This window comes from Amblyraja radiata, chromosome 37 (assembly GCF_010909765.2).
Source record: "Amblyraja radiata isolate CabotCenter1 chromosome 37, sAmbRad1.1.pri, whole genome shotgun sequence".
NCBI lineage: Eukaryota > Metazoa > Chordata > Chondrichthyes > Rajiformes > Rajidae > Amblyraja > Amblyraja radiata.
In genome coordinates this window covers 14,079,500-14,091,581 of record NC_045992.1, presented here as the reverse complement: position 1 = coordinate 14,091,581, position 12,082 = coordinate 14,079,500, and the positions used below count along the sequence as shown (strand labels likewise).

Here is a 12,082-nt window from a genome sequence, read left to right as displayed (position 1 = left end):
GAGCACCCGACTGATGGATACCCAATATATACCATTCTTTAGTCAGAGGGTAGTGAATCTGTGGAATTCTTTGCCACCAAAGGTTGTGGAGGCCACGTCAATTGATGTTTTTTAAGGCAGAGATAGATACATTCTTGATTTGTACAGGTGTCGGGGGTTATGGGGAGAATGGGGTTAGGAGGGAGAGATAGATCAGCCTGATTGAAATGCGGAGTAGACTTGATGGGCTGAATGGCCAAATTCTGCTCCTATCACGACCTTGAGAGTTTGGGTAAGCATGGGGGAGGGATTTACCAGATGCTACAGAGCTGCAGACATCTGCTGGGTGGGTACGGGGGATTTCCGCGAGCCTTCTCTCCCCACACCCAAACTTTTTTGTGTTGTTTCTATAACTACCTCCTTAACGAGGAATTATATTACTGAAACAGATGGCCGCGGCGGTGGATGGAGGAAATCAATGGTGCCGGTGAGTGGGCTGTGATCTTGCCCCCGTGCCCTCGGAAACACTCTGGGTGTTCCGAGTTCGGCTCTGGGAAATGCTTCAGGGCGCAGATGCTGACGGCTGGCCTTGTGAGCCATGATCGTTTACCATATTAATTATTTCAACTCCATTCATCTAGTAACAAATCCACCACGCATGGGGTTTGCAGGTTGATGTCTGCATCGCGGTGTTAGTGGAGTGGTCCGCTGGAAGCCTGCAGCTATCTTGGGCACAATTAGATTGGGCCCTGCTCCAAGTGACTGAATGCGCTGATCAAATGCAGCCTGCAGTGGCATGCAGAGGCGGAGCTGCGGTGAAGGACATCAACACATTGCCTGGCCAACCCTGCAGCCTGGACAATGAACCTTTATGGCCAATGTAAGACTCCACATTTTTAACAACTTTGCACTTGAATGGTGCCAGAAACGTGGCGACTCTTACATGCTGTCTCAGTGTAATCTATTATTCCCACACTCTTATATTTGGCACTCTTTCTGACAAAAGATCTTCAAACTAAAATGTTGTTTCTCTGCAGATGCTGCATGATCTAGTGAGTATTGACAACATTTTATCTTTCCCACGTCGAGTTGAGTTTATTGTCACATGCATAAGAATGGTGAGGTACAGGTGCAAAGAAAATCTTGCTTGTAAAAGCATCACATACACACACAAATGTGAATCACATACACATTCTGTATGACAGTAAAGACAAAAAGAATGTGCAATAAAAAAAAGATGATAGGAGTGCAAACCACAATTAGTAAACAAGTCAATGGTAGTGCAAGAGAAGGTCCTTTGCTGAGGTAGGATTTGGGCTGAGCAAATCGATTCAAGAACCTGATGGTGAAAGGAAGTAGCTGTTCTTGAGCCTGTTGACTTGGGACTTCGGTCTTCTGAATGTCCTGCCTGATGGTAGCAGCGATAGGAATACTGAAGATCCTTGATGACAGATGCCTGTTGAAGCAGTGTTTCGTGTACATTTATTTCCTTCCTGTAAATAGCTTGCTTGCTTTCAGATTGGATGGGTGGGAAGATACATACATTATTTGTTTGGTGAAACGTTGCCACGGGTATTTTGACCACCACTGCGGGGAACCTTCATCAAGATGACAAACTCATGACCTCCTCCCCAATATGGCAACGCAAGGTGTCCTTCACCAAGATGGCGACCGCAGGACTCCTTCCCCAATATGGCGACCCCAGTGTTCCCCAAAGATACTAGAGGAGCTCCTCTAGTATCTTTGGTGTTCCCTTCCCAAGATGATAACCCCATGACTACTTCACCAAGATGGCCATCCTAGGGATGCTTCCCCAAGATGCAACCCCAGGATCCTTCACCAAGATGGCCATCCTAGGGATACTTCCCCAAGATGCAACCCAAGGATCCTTCACCAAGATGGCCATTCTAGGGATCTTTCCCCATGATGCAATCCCCGGGATCCTTCACCAAGATGGCCACCGTATGGATCATTCCCCATGATGCAACCTTGGGGCTCGTTCACCAAGATGTCGACGGCAGAGGCCGGCCCACCGGTCACGTGCGCGCGCCGGCGCACTTGCCACGTCGCGGCGGCAGCGGGCGGGCGGGCAGGTCGTGGATCTCCGTCAGCGTCCCCACGGTAAGCGGCAGCCGTCGCGATGGCGCCAGAGGGGCCGGGCCGTGTCCCGGTCTGCCCGCCCGCCCGCCGCGCTGCGTGGTCGCTGCGAACCGGGGGTGCGCGGCTGGGGCAGGGGGCTGTTGGCCTGGATCCCTCCGCAGGCCCCGCGGCTGCTGTGTGACAGCACGGAGAGCTTGAGGGAGGACTTGTCACCTTAGCCGTGATTCGTGTGCACCACCACCCACACACCCTCCTCCCCCACTTCACCCCCCTCCCCCACTCACCCCTGCATCCCGACCTTCCTTCCCCTATCTCCACAGCTACCCTCACCCCACTCTTCCTCAACCCTCTCCGCCTGTTCCACTCTCCCAACATCCCCCCCCCAGTTCCACACCTCATCCCCCACTCTACACATCCTCACCCCCTCCCAGTCCCCGCACTCATAGTTACCCCACGATACCCCTGAGCTCCCCTCTCCCAGATTTCAAAACCTCACATCCCCTCCCTCTATCCACCCTGTTCGCTCTATCCCGTCCCGGCCTATGCTGTCCCGGCACCACCCCGCCCCCATCCAGTCCCAGTACCCACCCCCTCCCAAGCCCTCCATCCCAGCAACCCTCCCGTCCCAGCAACCCCTCATCCCGTCCCATCCCATCCTATCCTGGAACCTCATCCGTTCCTGTCCTGTACCATCACCCCCCCCCCCCCCCCTATTCCGTCTTGTAATTCCCACTCTCGTAGTCTCGGGCAACATCCAGCCCTGTTCCAGGATCCCCCCGTCCCATTCTAGGACCCCTCCTATTCCATCCCATCCTGTTGCTCCCTCCCCCATTCTATAATCTATAAACGTTCACGTCTTTGGGATATGGGAGTTAACCGGAGCACCTGGAGGTGACCCACTTGGTCAGAGGGAGAACATGCAAACTAAACAGACAGCACCCTAGGTCACAATCTCTGGTGCTGTGAGACAGCAGCTCAATCAGCTGCACCACTGTGTCGTTGTCTTACTGTTTTATATACAGACGTTCTCCACAATTTGAGATTTGTAATATAAAAAAATCACATGTGGATACAGTGCACATTGTCAGATTTTCATAAAGGCCATTTTTATACATTTGGTTTCACCATGTAGAAATCACAGCAGTGTTTATACATAGTCAGGGCACCATAATGTTTTGGATGCAGCAATGTCATGTAAATGATAGTAGTCATATTTAGTATTTTGTTGCATATCCTTTGCATGCAATGACTGCTTGAAGTCACCAGTTGCTGGGCGTCTTCTCTGGTGATGCTCTGCCAGGCCTGTATTGCCGCCATCTTTAGCTTATGCTTGTTTTAGGGGCTAGTTCCCTTCAGTTTTCTCTTCAGCATATAAAAGGCATGCTCATTTGGGTTCAGATCGGGTAATTGACTTGGCCACTCAAAAATTGACCAATTTTTAGCTTTGGAAAACTCCTTCATTGCTTAAGATAAATGTTTGGGATCATTGTCTTGCTGTAGAATGAACCGCCGGCCAATGAGGTTTGAGGCATTTGTTTGAACTTGAGCAGATAGGATGTGTCTATACCCTTCAGAATTCATTATGCTACCACCATCAGAGGCTTGTTCTCTTGTTCCTTTTTCTGATGGAATATTATTAATCTGAAACATTAACTTTCAACAAGTGTAAACTGATCCTTCTAGCAGTTTGTGGCCAGCTAATTTCAAAGTTTTTTTATAGAAATTTATTTATGGGTCTCGGTGTCCACTTATTTGAGAATCTATGTTTAGTTTAGTTTGGAGATACAGCACAGAAACAGACCCTTCGGCCCACCGAGTCCGCACCGACCAGCGATGCCCGCACACTAACACTATCCTACCCACACTCGGGACAACTTACAATTTTACCAAGCCATTAGCCTACATACCTGTATGTCTTTGGAGTGGGAGGAAACTAGAGTGCCCGGAGAAAATCCATGCAGGTCATGGGGAGAAAGTACAAACTCCATACAGACAGCACCCATAGTTAGGATCGAACCGGGGTCTCTGGTGCTGTAAGTCTGCAGCTCTACTGCTGCGCCACTGTGCCGCTCAGTATCTTTGTATTAAATGATTCACTAGACCTTGCCCATTTTAACACAGTGATGCAAAAGCTGCTAACAAATCTGACGAGTGTTTACATCTTAAACTCATTCTTCAAAATTTAACATCGGGATATAGTATTACAAAGATCAATAGGAGGTCTAGCAACATCAGCTGCTCATGGTGGATAACCTTAAAGAGAACATCTTGATCCATTATCAGTTTGTCATGATCACTGATTTTGTTTTCAGGTTAATTAGTTAAGATGAAACTGAAAGAGATTGAGAGAACAGCAGTACAATCCTGGAGTCCAGCTTCACATCATCCCCTTTATTTGGCCACAGGTAACTGCAAAAGATCCTTCAAATCATTGAAGTCTCCTACAATGTAATATTCTGATCAATTGTTTCCACTTTAGAATTGGTGCTATACGTATAAACAATTTTGCTAATATTGAGGCAAAGTCATTACATGTTTTTAGTATAGATTTTGGTTAAATGTATTTTTTTTGAAAAGTAGGCATGTGTATTTACAAATGTGCATTTCAGTAATAGAAATGTGTTGGTTCTGGAGAAAGCAGTTTTTCATTTTAATTATTTAGCATTAGTTATACATTTAAAAAATCAAGATACAATCTTTTCTGCTTTCTCCAAAAGCGACTGAACCTCAATATCGGGTAAATATTACTACTGCATTATTAATTCTTTAAGCGTATTTTTATGATATAAAAGTAATTTGTGCGTTGAATAATCTTGGATAACTTGATTAACCATTAGTGCAGAAATCCATGTACATAGTTCTGTGAGAGCACTGGAAAATCATAGCATTCATTGAACTACTGGCTGCCCATATTCCAATGGATTACTTGACCAAATAAAGGTTTTGGTGAGTGTCCATTTTCAAAAGTGTTATCTAAGAGTTCACTGTTTTTTTTTTTTTAGGTCTATAGCAGAATCTCTCCTTGTTGAAGTAAGCTATATCAGGGCATATTTGACAGATTGGAATTTCACAGGCTCTTTGGTCCACTGAATCCACATGTACCAACAATCACCCGTACACTAATTCTATCCTGTACGCTAGGGACAATTTACAGAAGCCAATTAACCTACAAACCTGCTCATCTTTGGAATGTGGGAGGAAACTAGAGCACGCAGAGAAAACCCACGCGGTCACAGGGAGAACGTGCAATCTCTGTACACACAACACCTGTAGTCATGGTTGAACCCAGGTGTCTGGCGCTGCAAGGCAGCAACTCTACCGCTGCACCGCTATGCAAATTGTATTTTGCATAGTACCTTCAACACAGTAAAACAACCTGACATACTTTAAGGGAGAGTTATTAAATAAAATGTGATATAATCTCACCTGAAAAACAGCAGCTTTGATAGCACAACACTCCACAGAATAGCTTGATAATCTCTTGTCTCTGGAGTGGATGCCATATTGCTTATCCTGACTAATGTGGCAATATATATTTATAATGGTGGCAGTGTTACATAACCTATCCTCATCCAGCAGCACACTTTTATGCTTCCAGTCCAACATCATTTTTGGCCCAGCTATTGTGACATAGAAAAACACAAAATGCTAGAGTAATTTAGTGGGTCAGGCAGCTGAGATTACTAACCTTCAGATTATTGGAAGATCCAGACCTGAATCGTCACCTGTCCATGTTCTCCAGTGTTGCTACCTGTCCCGCTGAGTTACTTCAGCACTTTGTATCTTTTTTTGTAAACCAGCATCTGCAGTTCTTTGTTTCTCTGTTCTGAACCAGGGCATACAATTCAAGATTGGTGAGTATTGCTTTATGCACACAATTCAGCACCTGGCAGCACAGCTTAATACATCCTACACGTTAACAGGGCTTTCAGAAAATGTGGTTGGTTGGTTGATGTTCTTCTAGGCGACTTTATTACACTGAATTTAAAACAAAGTGTCTTGGCACATTCTGATGCTGTGAAAAGCACAGTGTAACTGGAGGCATAAGAGACTGCAGATGCTGGAATCTTGAGCGAAAACAAAGTGCTGAAGGAACTCAGCAGGTCAGGCATCACTTGTGGAGGGAAATGGACATGAAATTGGGACTCTTCAACTTGAGAAGCCAGTGTTGGTTCAATAACCTGAAACGTTCTGATCAGAAACATCATCTGTCCATTTCTCTACAGTTGCTTTACCAGCTGAGTTCCAACAGTGCTTTGTGTTTTACACTATATAGCCGGAGTTCTTTACTCTTTTTCTTGCCTGTAGATGTTATACTTCCAACTACTTATTGGTCAAGCAATGGTCATGGATCAATGGGTAACTTTATTTGAAAATTAGAACAAATAATTAAATAGCTTAACATGTTGCTGCACATGAATTGCTTAAATCTATCAATTATTATTGGAATTAAGTTCCATTATCATCCTTTGCACTATAGGTACCTCAGCACAACAGTTGGACGCTACCTTCAGCACAAATGCAGCATTAGAGATCTATGAGTTAGACTTTTCAGACCCATCGTTGGATGTAAAGTTGCGGGGCTCTCTACCTGCCACCACCAGGTAAGTGTGTAGCATACATATGTAGGAAGGAACTGCAGATGCTGGTTTACACCAAAGATAGACACAAAACGCTGGGGTAACTGATCGGGACAGGCAGCATCTCTGGAAAAAAGGAAAGGGTGATGTTTTGGGTCGAGACCCTTCTTCAGACATACATATCCTAAAGTAGCAATAATAAAATCCACAATTTACAAAAGAAAATTTGTGGGCAAATGAAGGGAGACAAAAATGCTGGAGAAACTCAGCGGGTGAGGCAGCATCTATGGAGCAAAGGAAATGGGCAACGTTTCGGGTCGAGACCCTTCTTCAGAAATGATGTTTGTTTGCAGTGTAACTTGGCTATTTAAAAATATTTGTTATAATTTTACTGTTAGAATATTTTACAAAATGGACAACATTATTACATCCTTACACTGAAGTCTCTTCTCATAAAAGCTAGATGTTCTTTTCGCAATAAGAATTGGTGGGTGGTATTGCAGATTGGAGGAACTCTCATTGTGTTGTGTAGTTGGGACAACATAACAAAGGAGAACCACCAGCATTATTTTACGCATTACCTCAAGTAGGAAAAGTGTCAGGTTGAATAATATGATGATCAACACGGTTTACGAGTAGATGTTTCGGGGAGGAAGAGAAAGAAATCTTGTGTGGTAAATGTTACAGATTTCACAAACTTATCTGGAGCAACCATGGTGCAAGTTCTGATGGAGTCATTGCGGCTGGAGGGGATACCGGGACCATCACCCTTTATAGCGCAGAACAGATCCTTGCAGGTGGAAATGATCCCATCATCGGCCAGAGTGAGAAGCATGGGGGCCCAGTCCGAGGGTTGGATTTTAACCCCTTTCAGGTACTGAATCTATTGTCTTGCTTACAGTTAAAAGTAGCAGTGAACTATGCACAGTATTACCTTCCTTATACATTAAAAAAATGGTTTGATTTTGTCATATGCAAAAAATATATTTACATGTTTGTAGGCTTCTACTCTATAGCAGGTTTGTGCAATATTTATTTATTACGAATTAAAATCACAAAATTAAGCTGTAAAGAAAGGTGGACCTCTAAGATCCAAAGGCTTGAGTTTGGTTTTGAAATAGGCTGAATGACTCTTTTATTAGGAGAGTAATAGCCAATTGTAAAAAGTACAAAATACGTTCTTTCACAAATTGGTAGATTTCTCCCCCTGCACTTAAGAATGGATAGTAATTGAAATGGCATGTTATTAATAATAACTACAGTAAACCCTTGTTATTATGGACCTCTTTTTGGGGGGTTATAGCAGACTGTCCCTTTAAGAACACAGAATTACATTTCGGGGGCTTTTGAAATTGACAAGGCATGGAAATTGGCAAGGCATTGCTTGGATTGGCACTTTTAAACAATAACAAACAGCCTTTAGTATTTTTACCAGTAACAATCCATGTTTAGCTATTAAAAAGAACCTTGTACACTTCACAGGTTAGTGGCTTTCGAAGGAAAAACAGTTAACGTTAAAGATCAATGTCTTTTCACCCTGAACTTCGGGTGGGCAATTAGTGATGGGAATCTCACTTGGAGCGGGACAAGGTTTCCTCACTCCGCTATCCCAATGCCCCCTGACTTCCCGTTTTGCTCCAAATCTCTGAATGCAGGAGTCAACAGCAGAGGCAATGATTATCGTCAGTCCCCAGTGGTGCCGGGTGGCCTTGGGCTGCTGCTCTCTGTGTGATGAGGGAGGTCTCACTGGCTCTCAATGACAGGGCTCCAGCATTCTGACCCTATGCTCGGGCAGTGTTGGCAATGAGGGGGAACCCTTACATGGTTATAGCGGACAATCGGCAATAACGGACACCATTCTCCTTGCTCTGGTCTATATTGATGCTTTATTTTTAAACAACCAAGTAGTTTGTGGGAAATGTGACATAACTTAATTTGTTTTTATGGTATCTATATAAAAATCTGCTCGAGTAGTTCCAACCCGTACAGAATGTTCTTGCATTATATCTTTTGACATCACCTCGTAAATCCTCCAGGCAACTCTATATTGAGATTTGGCATTTTTTGTTCAACTCTGCTATAGCAACATAATAGAATGCTGAGTGGCAAGTTTGTCTTGGTGTGTAGCAAAGTTGAGATGTGGCTTTCAAGGTTCAGTTGCTGAAAGGAAATTTGTTATTTTAATAAACAGCAGCAGGGTTTTCAAGTTGAGTCAAGTCAAGTTTATTGTTATATATGCACACGTACGATGAGATGCAAGTACAATGAAAATCTTGCTTGCAGCAGCATCACATCATATAGACTCAAACAACACAGAACCATTTTATAAAGAAATTGTACATCATTTACACAAATCTACACACTGAAAATAAAAAAAAACTGCGAAAAAAAAGACATTCGTGCAAAATTGCATACTTACAAAACATCGTAGTTTTCTTGCCAAGGTAGGATTAGCGTTGTGCAGGTCGGATCAAGAACATAATGGTTTTGAGAGACGGGAAAGTCTGTGGTGTAATTATCTATGCCAAATGTGGGATGATCAGGTTTGTCAGGTTGGTTGGTGTTTCTGCAAAATGACATGACTTTAACATTGAAAAGGTTAATACAGTTTGATGATTTCAGCAAACAAATTGGTTGAAAAATAAGCATTACAAAGATCTGGCCAACAACATTGTTTGGAAGTGTTCCCCTTTCACACCAATTAGACCTTGTTATTTCTGACCTTGTGATAAGATCATTCTGGCTGCAGCACATGTGAAAAAATGTTTAGGCCTTTGAAGGGCTTAATTTGAGAGAGCAGTTTACAATGATTAGGTTAAGGGCCTGTCCCACTGTACGAGGTAATTCAAGAGTTCTCCCGAGTTTCCCCTGATTCGAACTCGGAGAATTACGGTAATAGCCGCTCGTAGGTACTCTGGGCTCTCGTGGACATTTGCAACACGTTGGAAAAACTTCACGAGCTTACCGCGTTTCCCGAGTACCTGCCGTTAGCGTTACGAGCCGCTAAGAGATGTCCCGAGCTCCGATGTACCCAATACGTACATTCTACGTACTTACCACGAGTTTGATTTTTTTTTAAACTCGGGAGAGCTCTTGGGAAAACTCGTATAGTGGGACAGGCCCTTTATATCCCGTTGAACTGTAGGATGATTACAGGATTTAATAGGTTAAGTAGAGAGAAGCTACTTTGTCTGCTGAGTGAGTAAACAAGAGGGTGTAACTGAGAAATTACTGTAAAGTGTGATGATTACAAATATTTTGTACTAGGAGGAAAGGAAAATTACTGCAGTGATTTGGATAACTAAAAAAAATTAAACACTTACATTAATGAATAATTCTTGGGTCAGGGCATTAAGAGATGTATGGATTCTGGAGACTGAATGGCTTAATCCTCACTGGTATTATTTAATCTTGAGTTTAATTATTGAAATATTACAGATGCTGTTGTCTTTTGTTTTTAGAGCAACCTCATGGCTTCTGGAGCTAATGATTCTGAGATATATATTTGGGATTTAAATAACTTCAGTACACCAATGACACCAGGAGCAAAATCACAGGTATGCTGCACTCATTAACAATGGTGTAAACTGCACATCCTATCTATGTATCTGCTAATTTTCAAAATAACTACTAGACAGAAGGGCCATAGTTCATGGGAGGGAGGATATGGAGTATTGACTTATTTAAGTGCCAATTCCTGTTGATGGGTGACAATATCTAGAAAAAAATTGATGTGGAAACAGCACAAGTAGAATCATAATCTTGTTGGTTCTTGACTAAATACCATAGTGAGTGGATTTCTTAATGTATTGAAATGGACCTAAATTGGCCTTTGTTCAGTACTTGGGTCTCAATAAGTAGAAACTGCAGTATTTTTCTAAAATCTATGTACTTCGACACTATATATAAATTATTGACTTATCTTTCATGGCCGTGTAAATAATATTCTTTCGCTTCTCTTTTCTCTCTCTATCCAACCACAGCAAAGAGAGGTAAGGTTTAAATTGAGAATTCTGCAGTTTGATAATGTAAGGATCTGCAGAATTAACTGCAATATTCCCCTTTTTGTGTGTTAATTTGTATGTTTCTTCCCTTTTCTGCCCTTTAAACTGTAACTTCCTTCAGTGTGATTTATGTGTGCCTTTATGTACAATATCATCTATATTTCTCTCCTCTTAATCAAAATGAGTGTGTGGTTCTCTCTGCTATTCCTTTCATCCTTAATGAGCTTGTGAATCTGCTCTGTTCTTAACATTTAATGAATGTGGGTCTTCCTGAGGTGTGATTATTATCCTGAAAGTTGGTGTATGGGTAGTTTGCATTAGTGGCAGAACATGAATTACAGGATGCAGACTTTACACTGCTCCTGGCAGTCCAAATGAGAGTAGGCAGGAGCATGAGTAATTTTACACATAGCTTCTTTGCACCCTTCCTCCGTACCATTAATTAATATCATGGCTTGCTTGGGCCCATTAATCCATCCTCTCATGTTTTGGGCGTAATAGCCATGAAAGGAACACTTCGGTTAATTACCCAACAAATCCTTTCTAACAACTTCACATTACACTTAAGAGGAAGTATATGAAGACTTTAACTACCCCAAAATGCAATGTATCACCACTGTGATCAGTCTCTCCATTGCCACTCTCCCCTTTGCATTGTTTATGCTTTCCTATCTCTGCTTGCTCTAATTTTTGTACATCTCTCGACTCTTCAATCCATATCAGGTTCCCTTTCCAATCTGCATGTGAGTCGTCATTCAGTTTACATGTCTCTATTGATTTTTCTGGGGTTTCTCTCATTCCAACCATCTTTCATGGGTTCTGATTACATTTAGATATAAATGGTTTCCAGAATTATGTGAGCTTTCTATGCAAATTCAACTGATAAGAAGAATATTGATGTTATATAATACATATTATCTGTGTGTCATGGAGCAAAGTTGTTCCTTGTACGTACCAGAAATTAGAATTTAAATGAATGGCTGTTGCTGTTGTGTATACAGTATGGGTTATATTGGATACAATACATTCTCAAATTATCAGTAGAAATGTATTGCATAAAATCAATATTCACAAATGATCAGAAAAGTGGCATTAACACAATCAACACTAGATGAAGGTGGCATTGAAAAAAGTACAGACATTCGTTATGTAAAGATAGATCCATTGAAATAACTGATTTTGGTTTAAAGGACACCACTGTTGTGAACAAGATGGTATCAGGGTATTTTTAAAGTGGAGAATGACAGATTATTGAGTAGTAAGGGTATCAAAGGTTACGGGGAGAAAGCAGGAGAATGGGGTTGAGAGGGAAAGGTAAATCAGCCATGATTGAATGGCGGAGTACACCCGATGGACCGAATGGCCTGATTCTTGGTTAGTACAGGTGTCAGAGGTTATGGGGAGAAGGCAGGAGAATAG

The 12,082-nt window shown here is 42.4% G+C and overlaps 1 protein-coding gene across 3 annotated transcripts in view; it reads left to right on the top strand.

Annotated features, from left to right (window-relative positions):
* The first annotated feature begins 2,023 nt into the window (after nt 1-2,023).
* The window catches only part of LOC116966520 (protein transport protein Sec31A-like), a 63,430-nt gene continuing 53,371 nt past the window's right edge, over nt 2,024-12,082 (top strand). The window contains exons 1-6 of one of the 3 annotated variants that reach the window (XM_033012848.1): nt 2,024-2,100; nt 4,392-4,484; nt 6,560-6,683; nt 7,347-7,533; nt 10,121-10,216; nt 10,643-10,651. In XM_033012848.1, coding sequence (XP_032868739.1) covers nt 4,406-4,484; nt 6,560-6,683; nt 7,347-7,533; nt 10,121-10,216; nt 10,643-10,651 — 495 coding nt within the window. In that variant the 5' untranslated portion in view covers nt 2,024-2,100; nt 4,392-4,405. The remainder of the gene's footprint in view (nt 2,101-4,391; nt 4,485-6,559; nt 6,684-7,346; nt 7,534-10,120; nt 10,217-10,642; nt 10,652-12,082) is intronic. The other 2 variants (XM_033012849.1, XM_033012850.1) reach the window with 2 other exon arrangements.